The sequence below is a fragment of the Aethalodelphis obliquidens genome, unplaced genomic scaffold, assembly GCF_003676395.1.
Source record: "Aethalodelphis obliquidens isolate GAN/ISIS:26980383/991018 unplaced genomic scaffold, ASM367639v1 scaffold2, whole genome shotgun sequence".
In the NCBI taxonomy this organism is placed as follows: domain Eukaryota; kingdom Metazoa; phylum Chordata; class Mammalia; order Artiodactyla; family Delphinidae; genus Aethalodelphis; species Aethalodelphis obliquidens.
The window spans coordinates 25231863-25257289 of NW_020837946.1; the positions used below are offsets into that span (position 1 = coordinate 25231863).

The 25427-nt window shown below is 35.6% G+C and overlaps 1 protein-coding gene across 4 annotated transcripts in view; it reads left to right on the forward strand.

Moving 5' to 3' along the window:
- Window positions 1-25427, forward strand: part of ERBB4 (erb-b2 receptor tyrosine kinase 4) — a 1127099-nt gene that overhangs the window by 1052529 nt on the left and 49143 nt on the right. For all 4 annotated transcript variants that reach the window (XM_027122307.1, XM_027122329.1, XM_027122298.1 and 1 more), the window contains exon 21: window positions 23755-23910. In XM_027122307.1, the coding sequence (XP_026978108.1) occupies window positions 23755-23910 (156 nt within the window). The remainder of the gene's footprint in view (window positions 1-23754; window positions 23911-25427) is intronic.

Genomic DNA, 25427 nt, shown 5'->3' on the forward strand with positions numbered 1-25427 from the left:
GGATGCAGTCAAAACACATTGTTCGCTATCAATTTTCACATGCCTTTCGATTTTCCTAGTTTTCTTCTCTCTTTTAAATGATAATTAATTAGTGAAGATATTGAAGAGTGCTAGAGTATAAGAAGAGGAACGTCAGGGAAGTTTAAAGAGGAGGTACAAATATGGTGAAATTAAATAAACCAAACATTTTCACGTGAATAGTACTCTCTGGAATTGCGCTATGTAGTGGCCCTGTGTAATATCTACTATTTTGGTATATTTAACATTATTTTAAGATGAGCTCAGGACTTCAGAAACCTTAAACTTTAAAGATATGAATTTAATTATATTTCTACTAAATGAGAGCTGTATAATTTTTTAAATTAATCAGATGTTCATTTGCCCCTTTTTGGAAGTGTTACCATTTCATTGTTGAAACCATAACCTGGCACTTTGAATTAAAAGGCATATATGATAATTAATAAAGAAATACCAAATCATTGGGAAGCTAGGTCACAAATTTTCTCTTGCAATCTGGTATTAGGGAAAAGAAATTAAAGATGGTGTACATGAATTTAACATACTATTCATAAAAGGGAAGGAGAAAGTCCTGTGAATTCAATTTTCAATGTCTTCCTTCTAACTAAATTAAATCATTCTGAGAGACATATTTAATCATTTATTTTTGAGATGAAATCATACTGTACAATACAAATTTATGTCAATTCAATTATTTTTTATTCATAAATTATTATTAGAAATATCAAATTATTTAACATTACTGCTAACATCATTTTAGGTAAAACTCAATGAAGTTCTGTATCAGTGTGATGTCTTTGAAATGTAATTAAGGTTTTATATGATGAAATATACAGTACATGAAGGAAATTTTCAAAAGAAGTATCTGGTAATATTTACCTACCATGACTTAATTTGGCCAATATATTAAATATAGATAAAAATAAATTATATATAATAAAAATAATTATGCGTGCTTGAGTTCTGAGTATATGGGAGTAAAGCTGTTTCTTGGGATGAATGTCACTTAAAAGGAAGTAAAAATGAAAAATAAATTCCTAACATTCTTACTTCCAATGAAATATGATGGCTATAGTATGATAGAACAAGCCAAGTCTACTGGTGATAGACGTTTTCTCCTGATAACTTGACTTTTCCAATATCTAATACCTTTCGAGTACTCACTATATGCCCGGCACTTAAGTTAGGCTCTAACTACTGTTTGAAACTATTGAAAAATAGTTTTTTCCAAATTTTGTTTTGTGACAGGATACTTTTACCTAGCCTTAAGTAGTGTGTGTGAGTCTAGAACACATTCTTTCAATTAGCTGAAGGGAATGAACAATTTTGCTGACTGGGAAGCTTTGCAGGATGTTGCATTTAGTTTGATCTTATTGTTTAAACTAGCTTCGTGTATGCTAGGTTCTGTATGTCCCTCTACCTTGCTAGGTTCTTGACCAAATTCTTGTTGACCGTCATCATCAAGAAACATCTCTGAGTTCTGCATCAACTCCTATATAACATTTCTTTTCACAATCCTTCTCTCTTCATCCCTCACCAGTGCCCTCTGTCCACTCATTACTTCATAGTCATACCTCTTGAAAAATTAGTCTGAACTTGAGGTCTCCCTGTTTTTGTCTCTAATTCTTTCTCCTAACCACTACAGTATGTCTTCTGTCCCTAACACTTAAGCAAAACTTTTATCAATAGGACTTCTAATGACCTCCTAAATGCCAATTTTAATAGTGTCTTTCTGTCCTCTTCCTATAGTGACATTCTAACTTTTGACATCATCAATCATTCAATTTTTAAAATGATATATTTTTTTGGATTTTCACTGCATTGCTCTTTGTTGGACTTTCTCCTTTCCCCCTAACTTTGTCATCTCAGTTTTCTTTCCCTGCATTTCTTCGTTTTGCTTATCGCTTACATATGTGTTCTCTCGTTGGTCTCTGTGGAGGAATCTAACCCACATCCACAACTTCAACCATTCCGCATCTTCTGGTGACTCATTCAATAGGTATTGATTGTGCATCTGTGATATGCATGTGTTCTAAAGGATAGAGATTACAACATAAGTATAAATGACAAATTGCCCTCATGGTGCTTTCAGTATAGTTGATGAAGCAGACAACAAATAAGGGGAATAAGCGACGTGCTTCTATGTCAGGTAGTCATAAGTGCTATGAAGAAAAATAAAGCAAGATAAGGATTTAGAGGCTTACAGAGGGGAGAATGATATTTTAGTTCAAACATTTGGAGAAGACTTCTCTGAGGGGATGTTTAAGCAGAAACCAGAATAATGTAAAATCTAGTCCTGCATATATCATCGTCCAGTAAGTAGCACTAACTAAAAATTTGAAGTTGTCCTTGACACTTTGTCTTTCTCATGCTCCATTTCTATCTGATATTAAGTACTGTTGATATTAGCTCTTATCTTACAAGTCAATCTACTTCTATTCATCTCTACCACCATTACTACCACCACCCTAGTGCGGTCTGCCATCATCTCTCACTTGAACTATAAAATAACCTCTTAGCTCTAATTTTCACTTTATCTTCCCTCTCTGATCAGTCTTGCACACTGTAGCCAGTAGAATTTTCTCAAAATGTATTCCAGTTATGTTTCTTCCCAGCCTTCTCTTTTAAAACACCCCAGTGACTTTCATTGCCCATAGGATGAAAGTCAAAGTCCTGAACATGGATCCAAGTGTTAACCCCTATATACCCTTCTAGCCTTGTCTCACACCAAGTTCCCATCTCATTATTTCTGCCCAGGCACATTGGCTTTCTTATAGACTTGTCAAATTCCATAGACCTGAAGTCAAATTGTCGACAACTCTGTTGTTCACTGTGTGTTTTTAGGAAAGTCACTTAATATTACCATGCCTCAGTTTATCTGTAAAATGAAAATAATAACAATAATTAATTAGTATAATTAATATTATTAATAAATATTAATTAATAATAATTATTATTATTCATGGGGTTATTGTGTAAAGTGCTTACAACCATGCTTATCACTTAACAAGTGCTATATGAGAGTTTACCACTATATAAATCCTTCCTGTTATATCACAGTGCCTAGAATATAGTAGGTTCTCAATAAATACTTGTTGAATGATAATCTATTCCTTAGTCAGCCACTAGAGGCTCCTTCCTATCTTCTTCTAAGTACACTAACAAGCAGGTCTCTGACTTACATGAGAATAAGTTATCCTTCCCTAGCCATAGAATATTGTAGCCAACATCTATAATATCCCTATAGGTAATTCCTCATTTCCATTAAATTAACTTTCTTTTATTAAATCCAACTTTATATTTTATAACTTGTCTATAGTAATGAAATGGGCAATAATACATGATACATATTAATTAGGGATGAGGATATTTCTTCACAGATGGTGTGTATGCTATTTCCTTCTCAGATTTAATCTAAATTGCATATGAACTATGTCTATTTAGTTTAAAAAGTGGATATAAGCTCCTGTCCTCAACAGAAAAGAACAATTAACACATACATGAGTCAGGGCTCAATTTATGGTTATATTATAATGAATAATCATTTGCTAATTTAATAAACTCAATGCCTTAACTCAAATGTTAATAAATGAAAATAGTAGCTGAACTTTGGACTGACTGTAAAATATAAAATGTTAGATTTTTTAAAACATTTAAACCCATGAGGAAACATCTTATTTTCATACCAGTTTCAATATTCTGCTAGTAATATTATACGATCCAAAGCATTTCAGGACAGTACTGTAGTAACATATAAATGCAACTTGTTTTCAAGTTAAATTCTGTCTAGTTCTGCCTAATAATTCTGATAGAAATTCAGAAATGTTATCACCAATAAATTTAATTAAACATGATTTATCAAATTATATTATGAAGTACACTATTAAGTACTCATGTGTATTAATAGCTAGATATAAATAATTTTAGTTCATAAAGATGATTAAAGTTTATGCTAAATAGAATAGTGGTTAATAAATTTATTGACTGGTCTTTTTATTTGGGAGTGGTGAAATATATTGAATAAATTTATTTGAATATAGTTTGCCCAAAGAGATTTTAAATATCGTGAGAGTAGGAAGGTGCCTTTAATTTTTTTTAACCTCTAGCAGTTCTTAGTTCTGCACATTTTTTAGTAAACTATCCTCTCTCTCATACTCAGAAGAAGATATATGATACATGACCTCAATGCTAACAGAAATCTAACACAGATCTACATACATATTTTAAACATTTTATTAAAGTAATTCCTTGTTACAGAAAATACTTTACCTATTCTTGTGTTTAATCTTAAAAGAGTAAATGGGTACTTTTTATTTAAATAGAGTGGAGCTTTACTAAAATAATTCCAAACATTATTGGTCCTTTAAAATATAACTAGTCTTATTTTTGTTAGTAAACGTTGTTAATTTCTCCATTCAGAATTCCTCTTTAACCCCCATGTGTGCATAGGTCTTTGTACTTCCATTATAGCATTTATCACAGTCTGCATTGCATTATATGTGTGTGTGTTGTTTTTGTTGTTGGGTGGAAATGCACATATACAGTTGCCTGTCACTTCTGGAAGATTGTGAATGGTTGCTAAAGTTTTTTGCCCAAGTTCCTTATCCTCCAACAGTGTTTGAATTTAAACTCACCTTCTTTGGGGTGGAAAATTCAGAAGCATGTCCCTCAGTGATATACTTTGATTTATGTTAAAAATAATAATAATAAAAATTAAAGCTAAAAAATATACACTATGAGGTTTCTCCTCACTCTACAACCCCAGCCATGTTCCTCGTAACATACATTCTAAAGGAAGTAGTCAGTTTTGTAAAGACTGATTTAAACATTTTACTAATTACTTATCTCAAAAGTTGGATATTGTTTCTGTGTAAATCTTATGTAGCACTTAATTTTAAGATTTGAGTAACTTGAATCTCCTGATACTGACAATCATTTACATGTAATCACAATATATAGGAGCAGAAACTAAGTTTGGTTGGAGGGCAGTAAAAAAAAATCTGTTAAATCCTGGTGGATATAGAGCTGTTTTATAAAAATGTTGGTCTTGAATGTAGCCTTAGTGTTTCCAAATAGTCAAAATTAATATGTAGTTCTAAGCAGCCTGTTTGTGACTGAATTCAAAGAAAGCTCCATGATGTTTTAGGACTTTAAATTTTTGGCCCAAAACATGCTATTTCTACTAGAATATTGATGTAGAAAAAACAACTCCATTTTATTTTCATATCTTTACACAAGATTGTGTTTACAGTGGCATTATCCACAAAAGCTTTCCATAAAGTATTTTTTTCTTGTAATTAAAACAGTAGGAATTAATGACAGACTGGGGAAGCTTGCTGTTTTTGTAATAATGAATTGGACTATTTGAATGAGTAAAAAATGTTAATACAGTGATTATTTCAGACTGAGCTAAGTCTTGTCGTAAAAAGTAAAAGTATTAAATTTGCATTAGATGTTTTAAAAATGAAATTGAATACTGTGAACCCATATAAAGGTAGTTCAACTTTGCCAAACATTATTACAATTGAAAAGGAATATAGAAGTTATGATTCAAATAAATTCACTCTGACAGCAAAATAAACCCACTGATTTTTGAACCTAAGGTCACTGGTTTCATTAAATCTATAGATTCACTTCCTTGGCTTGTCTGTGTTGCTTCATCGTACTACTCTTTCAGTGGTTTATAGAGGGTCTGTAGTTTTCCTAATGTAGGGCCTTTTAGCTAAATGTTGTATATTGTGACATGTGAAAAAAATCCTCACTTATTTAAAAATATGTGATGATTAAAAATTAAATTCTGTAGGAGACATGGATCATTTGTAACTACAAATGTAGAGGGAATTATTGGAAGCCAATTGTTAAAATAAGTCAAATAGTGAAAAATGCCTTGTAATATGATTAAAAAGTTACTCTTCTTGTCTCATTGTTTTAGAATATACATCTTTACCGGCTGCTCTACAGTCGTTGTCTGATACTTCCAAGTTTTGATATTAAGCTTAAAATAAAGTTTTTTAAATAGAATTCTGGGAAAAAGTGATTTTATTTTTTAAATATTTAGATGGGAAGACATATTTTGTGACCTCTGTGTGTGTGTAGTAAGAAAGCCCTTGAAGAATAAACCAAATTCAAAATTCACGCTAATGTCTACAATCATTCTGAGTTTCAAAGATTTGTGTATTTTTTCTAACATTTGTGTATTTTTACAAAATTGTTTTTTTTGTTCTGTTCTCTGTCTTCCTATCATGCTTAGCTGCTAATACTTTTCCCTGGATGACCCAAATATCCAGTTACTCTGTTTCTGTGCCTCTGAGGACAATAAAATACTCACACCATTTGATGCAATTACAAGCTTATGATTTCTGTCTTATACTGGCCTTCAGTATTCTCTGACTATCTTTACCTTGTGAAGAGGCTCCTGTGAGCTTCCTTTCCCCTCTCCATGGACACCTGTTTGTGCACACAGTGAAACCTGAACAATGTCCCTCCTTTGAGCCACTTTGAACCTCTTCTCTCTGTCTCATATTTTCTCTCATTCTGAGACTGTGTTACTGTTTCCTAATTTACCAAGCAAAATAATGATAGAAGGGCATGAATTTCTGCACTGTTGCTCTTTTCCAGCGGCCAGCTTTTCTTTCACTGTTGATTCAGAGAAAGCTTTGTCTTTCTTCCTTTACATAGCTTACCTTTTTTACCTTCACTCTTGCTCTCATCCCAGCTGCAGCATTTCTCCATGATTTCTTCTCATTCCTGGATCATCAGTCTCTTCTGACTCACTGGCTCCTCTCATGCATCCTTTATATCAGTTCTCTAGGACTGGTGAATGAACAACCCCAAACTTATCTCTTCTTCCTAAAGTGACTGCCTATTTATTTATTTACTTTTTAAAAAGAACACAATTTTTTGTTGACCATCGTTCTCAAATCCTTGCTTTCCCCCGAGTCCACTGCAATCTAGTGGCTTTCAACCAGGTCACTAGACCTTGTTGTTATGGACTGAATTGTGTTCCCCCACCAAATTCATTTGTTGAAGCCCTAACTCCCAATTCGATGGTATTTAGAGGTGGGAAGGAATTAGGTTTAGATAAGGTCATGAGGGTGGGTTTAATGCCCCTACAAGAAGTGAGGAGACATGAGAAAGTGGCCACCTACCAGCCGGGAAGAGACCCCTCCCCACGGAACTGAATTGGCTGGCACCTTGATCTTGGACTTAACCAGCCTCGAGAACTGTGAGAAATAAGTTGCTGGCCTTTAATCCACTCAGTCTATGGTATTTTGTTACGGCAGCCTGCGATAACTAATATACACTTTGGGGTGCTGTTGTAGTAAATACCTAAACATAGGAAAGCAGCTTTGGAACTGTGAAATGGGTAGAGTTTGGAAGAGTTTTGAGGTGAATGCCAGAAATATCAATGTTAAAGGTGATTCTGGTGAAGTCTCAGATGGAAATGAGGAAACATATGGAAAACTGGAAGGAAGGTGATCCTTGTTATAAAGTGGCAACGAACTTGGCTGAATTGTGTTCGTTGGCTGTTTGCATTCTAGTGTTTTGTGGAAGTTAGAACTTGAGAACAATAAAATTGGATATTTCACCGAGAAGATTTCTAAGCAAAGTGTTGAAGGAGGGCCTTGGTTCCTCCTGACTACTTATAATAAAATGTAAAAGGAGAGAAATGAATTGAAGAAGGAATTGTTAAGTGAAAAGGAACCAAACTTAAGGATTTGAAAAATTATCAGCCTATCCATATTGCAAAAATTTAGAAAGCATGTTCTAAAGAGAACACCAAGGGTATGGCTGGAATATCAATCAATAAAGAGTTTATGAGATTATATAAGCAGAAACACTGCCAGTTTGAACTAAAGGGGATGGAGACAGGACAAAATGAAGGAAGGCTGTTAAATTCCTTGAGTAGCTCTTCAGAAAATGGAGCTATTTGGCTGTGAATGCACACTCTTCTTTAAGAAGAGGGAAAAATGTCTCAAAGGCAATTCAGAAATGAATAAGGGGGCTTCCCTGGTGGCGCAGTGGTTGGGAGTCCGCCTGCCGATGCAGGGGACGTGGGTTCGTGCCCCGGTCCGAGAAGATCCCACATGCCGCGGAGCGGCTGGGCCCGTGAGCCATGGCCGCTGAGCCTGCGCGTCCGGAGCCTGTGCTCCGCAACGGGAGAGGCCACAACAGTGAGAGGCCCGCGTACCGCAAAGAAAAAAAAAAGAAATGAATAAGGCTAGTGCCTTGGTTTACACAGGCCAGACAGCCTCTACCCAAACCCATGGAGCTGGGACTGCCCTATGGAGTGATGGAGGATGGGATGGGACCCCTGCCCAGCTCTTCTGCAGAGGCAGGGCTGCTACCCCAGTAGGTCCTGAAGGCAGAACATTGAACCAAAAATGATTATTCTTGAGCCTTAAGATCTGACGGAATTGACCTTGTTAGGTTTTGGATATACTTGGGACACATCACCCTTTCTTCTTTCCTGTTTCTCCATTTTGGAATGGGACTATCTATCCTATGCTTATCCCCCATTGTATTTTGGTAGCACATAACTTGTCTGGTTTCACAGGTTAACAGATGGAGAGGAATTTTGCCTCAGGATGAATCACACCTCAAGTCTCATCCATATCTGATTTAAATGATATTTAGATGAGACTTTAGACTTTAGAGTTGATACTGGAACAAGTTAAGACTTTGGGACTCTTAGAATAGAATATATATATGTTGCATGTCAGAAGAACATGAACTTTGAGGGGCTACAGACAGAATGGCATTTTTGTGGTAGTCTGAGATGACTAACACACCAATGTTCCCATTTACAAACTCAAGAGTCTCCATTCAATTATCTTTTTTATTTTAATCTCTCAATTGCACCTAACACCGCCATTAGTTTCACCTTCCTGAAATTCTCTCGTGTTTTCTCTCCAATTCCACAATACCACTCCATCATGTTCTTCTATGAATCTGACCACTAGTACGTTCAGTCACTTTTGTTAGTTTCCTTTTCTGTTACCCACTCACTTAACAATAATACTTTTCCCTGAGTTTTCCCTGGAAAAATTTACATTCTCTCACCTCTCTTTTGACTTTATTATCACTGATGAGCTTCCATCTTTATCTGCTGTTCTCAACCTAGAATTAATTCTCCAAGTTACTGCATTAGTCAAAGCTAAACCATTGCTATCTGAGCTAGTATTATACATCTTAATCAATCTCCTTGATTCGTTCTAATCTCTTTTGTATTTGTCTACTCTTTGCACAATTACCAAGTATGATCATGTCAATTCATTTATCAAACTTCCAGTGACTCCTTTGCATGTCTTATTAGATAGTAACAATTAAGTTAGACACTTACTTGTGGCACTTCTAGCCCTTGTCAACTTCTGTCCCATCCTCAAAGAACTTCTTGAATTTTTTTTCCAAACATATTATTACCTTTTAGGACTGTATGGTTTTTTACATGCTTTTTATCCTGTCTAGAATACTCTTACTGTATTATAGCAAAAAATTTAACTATCTATGTTTCATTCAATCTTAAGCTTAAATTTCACCTTTTCTGAGAGACCTTCTGTAATCAACACAAGAAGTGTTACATTTCCCTTTTTCTGTACTTTCAGAACACTTCCTTTACATTTTCTATTGTGCCCATGTATATCTCTCACACCAGGCAATGAATAACTTGAAGGAAACACTATATTATCTTTATATGTAAGACCATTTGCAGAGTGCCCAGCAGCACATAATAGCTACTCAATAGATAACTGTTGAAACAAGAAAACTTTCTTTATCTTTTTCAACTATATGTAGAATGAATTTTATACACAATGACTATTATATATATAATAAGCTAGAAATAGATCAAGAGGAGATAAATAATGTCTTACTTCCAGTTCTTTTTAATAGCTGATAGCCCAGTGGAATATGTATACATATATACAAATAGGAGATGGCCCCAATTTTTATATATAATGTATTCATAAAAGAAGCAAGAGTAAAAATCTTAAATGTGAACAATAGATCTACATGTTATAAGTGAGAGTAATAGATAAGAGTATCATAAAATCTCTAATTTTCCATTACCCTTACTCCTCATCTACAGTGATGGATGTAGAGCTTTTCCTTCGTGTGCTTCAGTTTTGCTCTTTTAAAACTTCATATACAGTCAATTAGCTTAAGTTCAATGAGTACACAGCAGAGGCTAAAGATATGCTAATTTCAGCACCTTTAATGATTTCTCTATATGTCTTAGTTTTATTAATTTCATGAGAAAATTTTTAATTTTTTTACCCTATTTTATTTTGAACATCAAGATGAAGTGTCATTCAGATAATTGTACAAAGAAACAAAAGTGTATAAACACAAAATAAAATTTTGCTGAAATTAAACTACTCTATGAAAGACAGCAATACCAAGACATGTGCTTGTTGGGTGATAGATGATCTTTGAGATTCTAAGAATAAAAGTATGCTTGAAAACATCTGAAAAAATTGCTAGTTGATTGAAAGGTGAAATTCTGAAAAATAAGAATCATCTATAATGCAAGGTGCTGGACAAAGGGGACAATAATAATAACCAACAACGTTGAGTGTTTTGATGAGGCACCATTCTAAGAGTTTTATAAGGACTAGATCATTTAATTCTCATAACAACCTAATGAAAAAGGTGCTATTATTATCCCCATTTTTTTAACATCTTTATTGGGGTATAATTGCTTTACGATAGTGTGTTGATTTCTGTTTTATAACAAAGTGAATCAGTTATACATATACATATGTTCCCATATCTCTTCCCTCTTGTGTCTCCCTCCCCATTTAATAGACGAAGAGACTGGCAAACTGAGAAGCTCACTAACATGGTTAAGGTCACACAGCTGCCTTTAGTCAGTGATTGAGCTAATATTGAAACCTGGGGATTTTTGTTCTAGACCTAACACTCATCATTATATTCCACTCTCTAATTGTCAAAGATGAACAGGAATGGGCTGTGGATGATGTTTTAGAACATGGTTTGTGGGATGTATGTTTCAACTTTCTTCCATGTGAGGTATTAACTGCATAACTCTGTGAAGTAGAAAGAAGCACAGATAAAGAGGGCAGCATTCAAATTCCATTTTGACAGTGGGCATGAACAACACCCTGATTTCCCTACCTTCGTAGAAAAACAGATAGTTTTTAGCACAAAACCCCCAAGATTCCTGGAAGTAAAAATATTCACTAATCAATTTGCAGCACATCCAAGTAAGCTGGAAAAGTTGCAGATATGTAACATCTAAAAATAAAAAAGAAAGCAAGCAAGGGACAATATAATAAAAATCATCCTTAACAATACAAATTTACTTCCAGTAATATTAAACATTTATTATCCTTTTTCTTCTTCTTTTACTTTTAGTTGTTATGAAACTGTATGTATGTGAGTATATTTATTATTGTTTTGAGTTCCTTCTCTGCTAACCTGGTGATTCAGAGGCAATAGAAGGAGTATGGATAAATAGATGCAGAAGGGAGAAGAGGAAATCAATCAATTGACTACTATTTACTGACTGCCTAAAATGTGATGGAATTGGTAAATGTGAGGAGGGTCAAATTGATTTATGTCATCTCAGCAGGAGCACACCATCACAACTCCAAGCAGTTCACAATCCATAAGGGTTTGCAGCAAAAGAATGAAAGGTGATCAGATTAAATCTTTAAGGTTTTGAACAAGGCAGAACATAGCTCTCTACTTCCATTCCTCTCTGTGGTGCTTAATTATCTTAAAAATAGTTTTACAAACTAATCATGTCAGTAGATGAGTGTTTAATTGGGAATCAGACATATTTGAGGGTTTTTTCTACCTTTCACATGAAACTGATAACACTGTGTAATATGCTGTGTAGTATTTCTAAAGCTTTAGCATAGAAGTTGCAGACTAACATAAATATAAGTGCATGTTCTTTCTGCGTTATAAAAGGACTTTGATTTAGCCGTACATAGAAAGTTATTTTATCAAGATTGACGATCTCAGGGTTTAGTTTAAGATAAACAGATAGACAGATTGAGGTCGATAGGGAAAATTGAACCTTCTGAGGTCATATCATTGAAGGACACAATCTACTTGGGAGTGAGGGAAGGCTTTGTGGAGGAAATAACATCTAATTTATGATCTAACAGAGTGTTAAGATTTAACCAAGTCTGTGTCTGAAGCATGATAGGAAGAGTGTATCAGTGTGTGGTGAAGGGGTGTTACAGGTAAAGGGAACAGTGAGTGCAAAGACAAAAGAGCCAAGAGAATTTTCAGGTTGGCTTGGACCATAGATTTCCAGGTGAGGAATTCCAAGAAAAGCAAGAGTGACATGCTGAGTCAAGTTACTTGAGGACTTTTTTCAGCTGTAAGAGAGAGAGATGGTTCAGGACATGCAGATGACAGCTTGTGCGTAATTGTGCATGCGTTGAAGAGTAATGGAAGATGACGAAATTATGGAAAGTGCATGAGGTCAAAGAGAGGAGAGTTAAGCAAAGAGGGATGTAACCGTTTTCCATGCCTACCTCTTGGACTAGGTCTGACTCTTTAAGGAGTATGGAGCTGAAGTTACTGAAGAAGTTCTGAAGGGGACTTTGAGGCTAGGGTCTCAACAATATCTACTGGTAGAGCTGGGGGCAAAATACGGTGCAGAGTTCAGAAGCAGGTAGAGCACTTCGCCAAGGCTGTGCACAAGACAGTGGTGCTCTGACATGGTGAGGAGGAGAGGATGGAAAGGCATCATTCACTCTTTTGAATTATCATAAGCTGCAACTTCTGAAGAACCAAGAGATAGCAGCCTCAGCAAAGATAGCATTTCCACAGCGGCTCCAGCTTAAAATTTAATGACTGAATATATCATTGAAGAGCCCTGAGAAAAAGAAGCAAGACAGTATTTATGAACATCTGCAGGCTCCCTTGGGAACCCCAGAAATATCTGGAAAAGGCTTCAGAGGGGCAAGTAGCAATAAGTGCTCTGCCAGCAGGTTGGTCCAAGAAACAGTGAAATTTGTGTCATTACTGTGACACCATATGTATCCCCAAGCCTATGAAGACAGCAGAAACTCAGAATACAACTTATCAGTTTAAATAGAGCTAAATCATCCTCATGTTATAGGTATGCGATGATATCTGCTCCTTCTATGGTAATGTTGGGATAGAAAATGAGCCAAGGTATAAAGCTGGTATTTCTTTTTTTTTAGTTTTTGTTTTTATTTTTCTATTTTTATTTTTTTAACATCTTTATTAGAGTATAATTGCTTTACAATGGTGTGTTAGTTTCTGCTTTGTAACAAAGTGAATCAGTTGTACATATATGTATGTCCCCATGTCTCCTCCCTCTTGTGTCTCCCTCCCACCCTCCCTATCCCACCTCTCTAGGTGGTCACAAAGCACCGAGCTGATCTCTCTGTGCTATGCAGCGGCTTCCCATTAGCTATCTATTTTATGTTTGGTAGTGTATATAGGTCCATGCCACTCTCTCACTTTGTCCCAGCTTACCCTTCCCCCTCCCCATATCCTCAAGTCCATTCTCTAGTAGGTCTGCATCTTTATTCCTGTCTTGCCCCTAGGTTCTTCTGACCTTTTTTTTTTAGATTCCATATATATGTGTTAGCATATGGTATTTGTTTCTCTCTTTCTGACTTACTTCACTCTGTATGACAGTCTCTAGGTCCATCCACCTCACTACAAATAACTCAGTTTTGTTCCTTTTTATGGCTGAGTAATATTCCATTGTATATATGTGCCACATCTTCTTTATCCATTCATCTGTTGATGGACACTTAGGTTGCTTCCACGTCCTGGCTATTGTAAATAGAGCTGCAATGAACATTGTGGTATATGACTCTTTTTGAATTATGGTTTTCTCAGGGTATATGCTTTCTCTTATGTCCTTATGCTAGGACTAGAGATAAATTCCTAGCATTCTGTCAGAGGGAGAGTACAAAGGTTGAAACAAGGACATGGGCTTCCAAATCAACAATGGATTGAGATATAAGCTGGAAGCTGTGGTTCAGATCCTTCTGAAGATTTTGAGAAGGAAGGCCCCTGAGTAAGAGGAGCAGGGGTCAGAGGAAGTGTTGGGAAGTAGCTGGGTGACTTTCGGAGGGAACGTATGGTACACCATTTCAAGTTTTACATGTGCTGGGTAAGCATTTGCATAGATGGACCAAGTCCATTGACATCCAAATAAGATAGAGGCAGAATTGGATTGAATGACACATATTACATGTTGACAGTAAATTGGCTCAAATCACATGAGAGCTTTTAGTGTTCTAGGAATTTTACATTTTTTTCCATGGGAAGATACTTATTTAAAAATATTCAGTAGTTATCAATAAACTCAACTGCCAAGGCTCGTATACCACACAGGAAAATAGTTATTGAGATTCTTTAGTTTTGTATTATGGCAAAAGTTTTGCTTTGTAAAGAGAATACCTCATAAAAATTGATATAATTGTCCTAAGAAGGAAACTATGGCATACGTATTCCCACCCACTGAACTTTATGGTTTCCAGCCAGTAGCATGCAATTCTGTGAAATTAGAGAATATTAGAAATGATCTGTTTCTATTTGGTTATAACTAAGGCCTCCCTATAGTGTTTGAATGTATTTGCATAATATGTATGCTCAGAGAAAGGCTCAGTTTCTATCTGTTGATCTAGAGGTAGCTGTATTAATAGGTTGCACACTTCATTTATTTTTAATTAATTTCTAAAGAGACACAGAGGATAACTACTACAACCTACAGACATATCTGTTCTCATTACAATCCACATCTTTATTGATCAGCTGCCTAAGGAGTAGAAGTAATCCATTTTAGGTTTACTTCTCTAAGAGAGTGTGGACACTATACGATTCACTCCTCCCATCTGTAATCATATTGACAAGAGGTCATTGAGAGGGGAGAACAGTAGCATGTTTAGTATTCTCTTGATCTAGGCAGATGAGCTTTTCCCCTGTAATTTATTTAGTAGGAAAGCAGTGGCTTCTCACATATACTTTTTAACTTACTCTTTTTGTTTATTAATTTTACTGTTTTCATTTTGTTGTTTCTTTAAGAGAAATTTTGAGTCTCAAGGAGGCTGTTCTGCAAATTCTTCCAATGGAAATTTTCAAAAGCTTGCGAAAGGTGGTAAATAAAATTTCTGAAGAAATATTTGAAGAAATTGTAGGAAACAAGAAGAAAAAAATTATGTTACCCCTGCCAACCTCAGGAATCTTTAAATAGTGTCCTCATTCACATTCCTTGGTACTCTAATATTACCATCTGGGGTTTGGCCTAACTGTTGCAGGGTTTGTTTTCCTCCTTCCTATCATAAATGTCACAGATTTTACATTTGTTCTATTTACATTGCAAAGAAAAAGCTACTGTCTGGACAGCCTTTCAAACTTTTGGTCTTATTGTTTATTTAATCCAACCACAAACATGTACTGAGTGCCAGGTAAATGCCAGGGAATCTTCAAATTGTTGGAAGTGCATAGTTGAATTCACAAATGTTGGTTTATAAAGTGCTTCCAGAGGTACTGTCCTAGGAAACCCAGAAAAACTAAAGTTTGTTTATAAGTTTTAAATGAGTATTATGTACAAGAGTTTTCTCTTGGTTGAACTCTTAGAGCATTTATTGTCTATATAACAACAATTCACTTGTATATACTGTCTTTTTTTAGTTTTATATATGGTTTTATATAGTCTATTGATACCTACGGTCATATAGAGTAATGGTTAAGATTGTTGGCTTTGGAGTTAAGCTGCATGCACTCAAATCTTGGTCCTTCTGGGCTTTGCCATGCACTAGCTATCACTCTTGGGCAAGTTATTTTACTTCTCTGTGTGTCAGCGTCCTCATCTTAAAATGGGAATAATAGTAGCAGAGATCTCATTGAGTTCTTGTAAATTCCTGTATATATAGCACTTAAAACAGGCCCCTGGCACCGAGTGTGTAAATAAAGGTCAACTATTTAATAGATACAAACATATATAATGATAATATACACAGTTATGTTTTGTCTTTCCCATGTGGTTTCAGTGTTCTCAATTAACAAGAAATTGCTCCATGTTGTATCTTCCACAGTGACTATTACTATTATTGTTTGTTTAGATTCTCCTACACTGAAATTAGTACTAAATAGCAGATAATTTATGTTGTGAAGCCAATTTATAGCATTTTACAAATAGTATTAATGTTCAATTCAGTCTTGTTTGCAGTGTCAAAGAGATGGAGTTAAGTTTGGTACCCTTCCATAGGGGAATAGACAACTGACAGTGCATGTCTGTGTTATACAAGTGTATATGTCTGTGAATTCATATGTATAATCCAGTGCAGCTATGAGAACTGGATTACATATAGCAACATGTTTGAATCTAAAAAAAGCCTAATGAGTAAAACATGATCCTATTTAATACACAATACTATTTATATATTAGAAATAACACAAAGCACTTGTTAGAAAATATAGATAAAAAGAAATAAACATACAGATGATAGATTGAAAGGATATGTATTAAAAACATTATTGTTGATATTTATGATGCATAAAGAATGGGGTTGATGTAGAGGATAGAGGGAAACAATGATCATAGTGTGCATGAATTTTAGAGTGTGGTTAGCTTAAAATTCTGAGTACTTGAGATCCTAAAAGAAAACAAGTCACACACATTGCCTTAGGTTGGCTCCTAGAAAACAATCTCTGAGAAAAGTTTGCATGTAGGAAGTTTTTCTTAAGTGTTCTCAAGAACAACACCTATCAGACAGTGAAAAAGCAGTATTAGGTAGAAGGAAAAGTTCAGCTATGATAAAACTGCAACAAAGGAATCATTCAATCCCATGGGGTGTCCCAGAATTAGAAGAGCTCTTCATAGTTGTCAAGAGAGGTATGGCCTTTGTAACTCAACATCAACAAATTATTGGATGTGGGCTGCCTCTGGTGAGAGGATGAACCCCTGGCAAAGCACCTCCCCTTGTAGTTGGGTTGGCGGGTGTCACTGCCTCAAAACAAAAGCAGCCAAGATGAGAGCCCTCAGCAGTCAACACTCCCAGAAGCTGAGATTAGGAGAACTTGGGCCTGAAGAGGTTTCTGGGTGGCACACCATAGTATCTACTACATGCATGTATAGATACACACACACATACACACACACACAAATATATTATTGGAACTAAATTTTAATAGCAACCAATAATGTTTTCACTACACACTATTAAAATGATGGAAATTCAGTTGTCCTCAATATTGCAAAATCTTCTTAAGAACTGCAACCTGACCAAGTCTCTTGAAGGTCATAGGTGCAGTTGGAAAATGTGAGAATTAAACTGTAGTATTAATGCTAAGCCAGTCTGGGACAACCATGTGAATCTGCTTTTCTTCCTGAGCAGCATAAGAGGAAGAACATTCAGGGACAAATAGAATGAGAAACAGAAGTCACCACACCCAACAGTGCTGAGTAATCAGTAGGTGTTTTAGTTGGCTGCCTTTTCTTTCTCTTATAGTGGTTGAATTGTATTTTTCATCAGAAGGATGAATTTGAGATCATTTATTTAACACATGGTATCTTAGAATATTGAATGTTCTAGGTGTTTTACAAACATTAAGGCATTGAATCCTCAAGACAATCCTCAGGGTAGATACTATTATTATCCCCATTTAACGAATAAAGAAAAGGAAACACAAATAAATTGACCACGATCACACAGATAGTAAGTAGCCAGGGTTTAAACATCAGATGCACTAAACTGACTTTTAGTAAAACGTGTTCACTGTTCTCCCGAAACATTTGAAGGGAGACATCTACTCTACCTCTTTCTTTACTGTTATCTGTGTTTATTATTGGCCACCACTTAATATTTTAGATAGATATATTTTCCAGTTCCATCATGGAATAAAGATTTAAAGCCAGAGAACACCTCAGAGATCATTTAGGCCAATTTGTGACTTTTATAGAAGAGGCGAATTGAGTACCTGTGGTCATAAATCTTGTGAGCAGCATGTCTGGGACTTCTTCTCTCTTGCAACACTAAGTTCTGTGTTCTTTCTACTGTGCCATGAACCTGCTTTGGCTGGTTGAAAAGACTTCTCAGTTGATTCAATTACAGAGCCCCCTTAGTTTCTCTCCATGTACTATTTGGATAAGGTCAGTCACTTCATCCAAAAAGGTCTTTTTCTTCCCTTGAACATGCTCATATCTTCAGCCCTAATAGTAGAGAGCATTAGAGTTAGTTTTTTTTTTTTTTTCCCCTCACAGGTACAATTGCTTTCAGAAGGAAAGGTAGAAAAGAGGAGCGATTTTCATCTGAAGGTAGTTTTCCTGAAGCTTCCTGTTATTCAGAAAGCTTCAGGTTATTAGAATGAAAACAGAAAAAAAATGTACTCTTGCTAATTCCAGAGATTAATGCCTATGAGAACTGACTACAACTTGAAATTTTTAGCTCCACACACGTGTTTGATGAAAATGTCGCCTGGCCTATATATGGGAAGCAAATATTTATTGTCAGAAATAGTCTGGTCTCTCTTGACTTCCGTTAGCTTCCTGCAGCTGGGCAGAATGCATTTTAACGTTGGATTAAAGCATAATCATGAAGCATTTTTGCTAGACAGCTGTGATTCAATATCATAAGATTGAAAAGAAGGTCATTGCTAGGTGTTCATCAATACCAAATATTTTAAAATTGTCAGTCACTGATTTTTTTTCCATAGAGCAGTTTATATGAGTCAATTCTAACCAGAGATTAAAACTTTAAATTCAGTTGTAATAAAATTATCCTTGGATTTTGTATTAAAGTGCATTCCTGAAGGTCAAGAGTAAAATTTGACTTTCCCTAGCGAGTTTGTGTTTATTGATGCATATTGTAAGAGGTATGAGCAGAACAGTAAGTAAGCAGTCTTGAAAACTCATTAAGGCATTTAGAGCAAGTATGAAAATGGTAAAGTTCTGAGTGGTGTGGTGATAGTAAATTCTGAGTAGTTTGAGTAAAATCAGAATTGCAACACTTGGATCAAGAAGTAGACAAGATGCCCCGAAAACACCTCCACCCAGAATGCCCCTCAGCGCTGAGTGATAAAAGGCAGATTCTTTGGTACAGAAAATCTACTATTTTATTCACCCATGGAAAACATCCTGCAGCATTGAAAATTTTTTGACCTATCTTGTTTATGACCTTTATCTTCACTAAATTCCTGAATATGTGATATGTTTATGGAAAGCACCAAATCTTTTATTAGATTCTTTAATTTTTCCTTCTCCTTATATGACAGCACCCTCAGGTGCATTGTTATTAAAATAATATTTCGAACAGTAATTATTCTGAAATTTGTAGCCACACATTAATAATGATGGGCAGGTTATGGGTATATGTATCACCATTTGCAAACATTTATTGAACACCCACTGTGATATATTAGTTGAGGTTCACAGATTTTCTGAAATAGGCACTTCAAGTTAATGAGGGTAAGTGATTCTTATGCACTAGGACTGTTGATATATATCCATCGAACAACATTGCATGTTCTGTGCTTATTACATGCCACTTACTCCTTAAGTGCTTTACATACTATTTAATCATCAAAACAACCTTTGTGATAAGTGCTATTATGGCTGTTTTAGAGAGGAAGAAGATGAGTGACAGAGAGGTTTATTAACTTGCTAGAGCCACACAGCAAGAGCATGGCAGAGCTGGGGTTCTAGCCAAGCAATGAACTCCAGAATCTATTCTCAAACCCACTCCACCATCCTGCATACCCTGTGGTCAGAACAAGAACTGAGTTTCCAATTTACACAATTTAAACTCCTGCTAAATTATAAAAGATTATATAAGTTAGCTGAGTTTTAAATATAAATACAAACATGTCAGTCACCTTCATTATGCCCTGAGTTCATAGAAACATTTGATAATATTTAATTTTTTTCTGCAAAAGTACTAGGATCTTTTGAAGCTATATGACTTCACTGTGTACATTCATTTCTATATACCCACACTACCTGGTGACACATCAAGAGATAAGATAGGCTTAAATATGCAGACTTTAATTCCCACACCAAGGGACCAAATCCCAGTTCTACCACTCATTAAATAGATGACTTGGAGCAAGTAACTTGACCTCTCTTAGCCTTGGTTTTCTCATATTTAAAATGAGATGAAAGTAGTATGCGTCTATAGGATTAAGTTAACCTACTACTGTAGACATGTTTAGTTAGTGCCTGCCGCATTCTAAGAATCAGTCAATGTTAGCTGAGGTTGTTGTCAGTGTTCGTATTTCCATCATGTACTCCACCTGAGCTGGCATGGCAAGGACATGGGAATCGCTGCAGGGCAGAGTAAGAGGATCCTTTTCAACCAATGCAGTATCCCTCTATCATCTTCAAACTTCACGGGACTTCATCCAGTTTATTTTTGTTCTAATAATTGTCTTCCTCCTTAATCTCATCACACTCTGATTTAAGGAGTGATTTTATTTTGAAGGAATTTACCAGAGAATGTGATTCTAATGAGATCTTCTGGTAAGAAAATCCTATTTCAATGACTGTGATGTGGAGAAACCTATTGTGAGCAATACATAGAATTCAACAATCTAATTCAGGGTGTGAGAGTAGGACTAAGATGACAGTCATAATTAATGATTTGAAAGTGTGCATTTGTACGATGATGTTTCATAGCTACAAAGCAACCATACAAATGTATTTTGATGGTTTGGGAAGGAGGTGGATGCTTCTGTTTTTATTTCTTTTGATCATGGTCAGCTGGCTAGGAGAAACAATAGAGCTGATCATCTGGTTTCCTGAATTTATTTCTCATTATTTTGAAGAAAATACTTTTTTACGGACAAATAGTATTGAGGTTCAGGATAGTCTATCACCTCCTGAGGCTTTGTGTGTAGACTGTCAAAGATCTTTTGGAGTTTTTGAGGCTTTGCTTATACTGTAGAATGTGACTTTAGAGTCTTAAGTTCCTTGGTGAATATTAGTTCCCTACTGGTAGAGTATATATTTCTTAAATATATTTACATTAGGATAATATCTAGTTACGGGAATCATTATCCAAATGATTACCTAAATTACATTATCTAAATTACAAAAGTCAAAAGCACAGACTTATTCTCAGTTTACTCTCTTCTTCATTGTTCAGTCATTTACCAAGGATGGTTATTTTATTTTATAAATGTACCTTGAAATTGTTCTCTCCCTAGTTCCTTCTGGCCTAGTTTAGTTGAAGATTCAGACATTCATGCATGTAGGAGCTGGATGATTACCATAAATAATAAAAGCAGAATTCCTGAAAAGTGATAGTAAGTGGTAGGACCCTGGCAAACTGGGGACCAGATGCCTTTAATGGAGTATAGCCAGCAACCAACTGAAGAGGATGTTTGAAACTTTCTCAGTGTGGGAACAAAAAAAAGGGAAAAATGGATACAACTCATGGATGGTCAATTTACAACCTTTATTCCACTCTCATCACTTTTCTTCTGTAATGTGGCAGACTCCTGACTTTAGCTGTATTTGTGTGCAATCCATCCTCTCTACTGGCAGCTGGTGATGTTTTCAAGGCTCTAATGATAATTGTGTCACTCTCCATTTTAAAAGAACTCCCGCATCACCACATTGAATGCTGCATAAAATGTGAAGTTCAAGTTCTCTATCATGACATATAAGGGGCCCCTCTTGGATCTAGCCTCTTCTTACCTTTTCAGGCTCACCACTCACCATATACATAATGCTTCAGAAATACAGAATTATATACCTTTGTCCAAGTACACTATGCTATTGATGACCCTGTGCTTGTCCTCTCTAACTGCAATTTTTCCCTCATCTTGTCCAACTGGTGGACATCCATCCTTCAAACCATACTTAGGCCTTAGTACCTCTCTGAAGCCTCCCCTCTCATGCATACTTGCTAAGCTATACTACAGATGGTCCTCCTTAAATGCCTTGCATGCATCACTGATCCATTCAAGTTTATACTCCATATGTGCCCACTTTACTAATGAGTTTCTGTCCTCCTTTAATGCACAGACCTTCTCTCACTCTATTCTGTCTTTCTGATGTCTAGCACAGTGATTGGCATACAGTATGTGTTCTGTAAGTATGTGTGGATCTGAATATTAATTTGTTGCCAATACTCTTTACATATTCTGTTATGAAGATGGTAAGAAAGAGAATGGTGACTGTTTTTTGTGGACACTTCCTACAGGGACAAAATTATTGAACATACTTTACCTCCAAGGCAATAAGTCTATTTTTTAATCTTTTAAAGCATGCAAGGGCTATTTGTTTTCACTTTATTCTAAAAACTTCCAATTTGGCGTAATCAAAGACAAAGCACTGTTTAGGAAAGAGGGAAAGAACCCCATAAATCCCGGTTGTGGGTTGATATCAGAAAACACTAATACATATGATGTCACCTAACTGCTGACTGATTGCACCATATCAGGCAGTATCTCCACTGGTTGTGTTTAATGGGCATTTATATAGTGCTTGGCTCATGATGCTGTTTGAAGCAATATTCTCTTTCCACTACACCTGTAGACAGTTCATAATTTTTTGACCTCTGTGATTTATGTCTCTGTTTACCACAGCTTTTGTTTTGATATCAGAAACCGTTAATCCTTCAAAGTCCTGCAGTTGTAATGTTAACTGCCAGCATCACTGATTTGCAATGGGCATGAGAGCATACTTCAACCATTTTATAACACTTCTGACTTGTTTTTACCACTGAAATCCTCAAATATAGAATTTTCCCTAACTCTTCAACAAAACATATGTTCACTCAAACAAAGGATGTTCATTCTAATCTGGGCCTCTGGGTTCATTTCCTTGGTTTTACATCAACCTTGTAGTTAAGGCTAGTGGTTCATGACTCTTGGTTTCTCTATTGATGAAATACAATTAATAATTATTGTTTCTATGGATTATTTTTATATATATTTTAATATATATGTTGTGTACACATATAACACATATATATACATGTGTATATGTACATATACATGTAGATGTGTGTGTGTATGTTGAGGGAAGAGCCAGTTTATCTCTTGTTGGTGATCAGCAATGTTTTGTTTTTAATTACAGTATATGTTTTATGAAGAAAACATATTAAAGGCTAACTTAAGGGTCATTATAAATAATGTAATTTTACTTGTGGATTTTCATAATGACTACTAATGTCATCAAAGCTATTTTTTAAATTATAGGCTTTTAATACCCCTAGGGCAAACTTCATTTTTTTGCATAATTAATAAGAATAATATGATTCTTCAGACTTGATAGAACCTATAAAGGTGAATTTGCCTCCATTAAACTTTCATATGAAATACTTCTGAAAAGTATGGAGAGCGGCATTTGTTTGGAGCGGGTGTATGGGGGAAAATGACATGAAACAGAAGTTATTGAGGAGAAAACAATTAAGAATATGTGGGTCAGTCCAAGTACCTGTTAGCTTATCTACTAAGACACGTGCATACCTCACTAACGAAAGTGTTTGCAAAAGAATATAAAGTATCTGGGAAAAAATGATCAAACATTTAGCTCATATGCAGGTAATTCATTCTGCTTTACAGAGCTTTAGTGGGAAGAAGGCCAAAAGCTATTTGTGGTTTGCTTTTTTAATTCCACATTTTCCATAATTTTGAAAATATTCTCAGATTCTGCCATTACTTAGAGAAATCAAGCACTTGCAACTGAACGCTAGGAAACACCTTTTTTGACAATACAAGAGCATAGGCATTAACTGACTCTCTGGGGAATTTGGTGTTTTTCAGGGAATGATGTACCTGGAAGAAAGACGGCTTGTTCATCGGGATTTGGCAGCCCGTAATGTCTTAGTGAAATCTCCAAACCATGTAAAAATCACGGATTTTGGACTAGCCAGGCTCTTGGAAGGTGATGAAAAAGAGTATAATGCTGATGGAGGAAAGGTGGGTGTCTTTTTGAGAGCAATATTACTTGAAAATATAGTATAATACCCTTTTATCTCCTTATATGTTATAGGAAGAAATCAATAAACCTGAGGTTTAAGAGATTATAAAATCCCAATTCCACCATTTGCCTTCTCTCCCACCCAGGGTTAAAATATATATATATATATATATATATATATATATACACACACATACATACATACATATATATACACATATATATGTACATATGGAAACATACACATACATATATATACAATATATAATATATGGGATGTATTACCTACTTCCATTTCTCAAAAGCAGCTAAAATAAGACAATGTGTGTCTGGACCCAAGTTATCTTTATGTCAATTCCAGTGTTAGAGAGTTGGTGGCTCCCTAGGAACTCTAGAGATTGCACTTTAATCCAGGGCCATAGAAATTGTTTCATTAATCCTAATAATTTAAGACTATTACAGAGAGATCAGAGAGATACAACTTCTTTCTCATAGACTAGAGAGAAGTTTCAATGTGACCAAGAACCATAACTATTGGAAAGTTGGTCATCCTATTTAATGTCCAATCCTCCTACACCAGAAGCAACAGATTTCTCTTATCTGGCTCTATTTTTTTTTTTTTTTTTTAGTTTTCATTGTAGCATATGACTTACCAATTTCTTTATTTATTTTAACATCTTTATTGGAGTATAATTGCTTTACAATGGTGTGTTAATTTCTGCTGTATAACAAAGTGAATTAGCTATACGTATACACATATCCCCATATCTCCTCCCTCTTGCGTCTCCCTTTCACCCTCCCTATCCCACCCTTCTAGGTGGACACAGAGCCCTGAGCTGATCTCCCTGTGCTATGTGGCTGCTTCTCACTAGCTATCTATTTTACATTTGGTACTGTATATATGTCCATGCCACTCTATCACTTCATCCCAGCTTGCCTTTCCCCCCCTCCCCCGTGTCCTCAAATCCACTCTCTACTTCTGCATCTTTATTCCTGTTATGCCCCTGGGTTCTTCAGAACCAATTTTTTTTTGTTTGTTTTTAGATTCCAAATATGTGTCAGCATATGGTATTTGTTTTTCTTTTTCTGACTTACTTCACTCTGTATGACAGTCACTAGGTCCATCCACCTCATGACAAATAACTCAATTTCGTTTCTTTTTATGGCTCAGTAATATTCCATCGTATATATGTGCCACATCTTCTTTATCCATTCATCTGTCTATGGACACTTAGGGTGCTTCCATGTCCTGGCTATTGTAAATAGAGCTGCAATGAACATTGGGGTACATGACTCTTTTTCAATTATGGTTTTCTCAGGCTATATGCCCAGTACTGGGATTCCTGGGTTGTATGGTAGTTCTATTTTTAGTTTTTTAAGGAACCTCACTAGTGTTCTCTATAGTGGCTGTATCAATTTATATTGCCACCAACAGTGGAAGAGGGTTCCCTTTACTCCACAGCCTCTCCAGCATTTCTTGTTTGCAGACTTTTTGATGATGGCCATTCTGACCAGC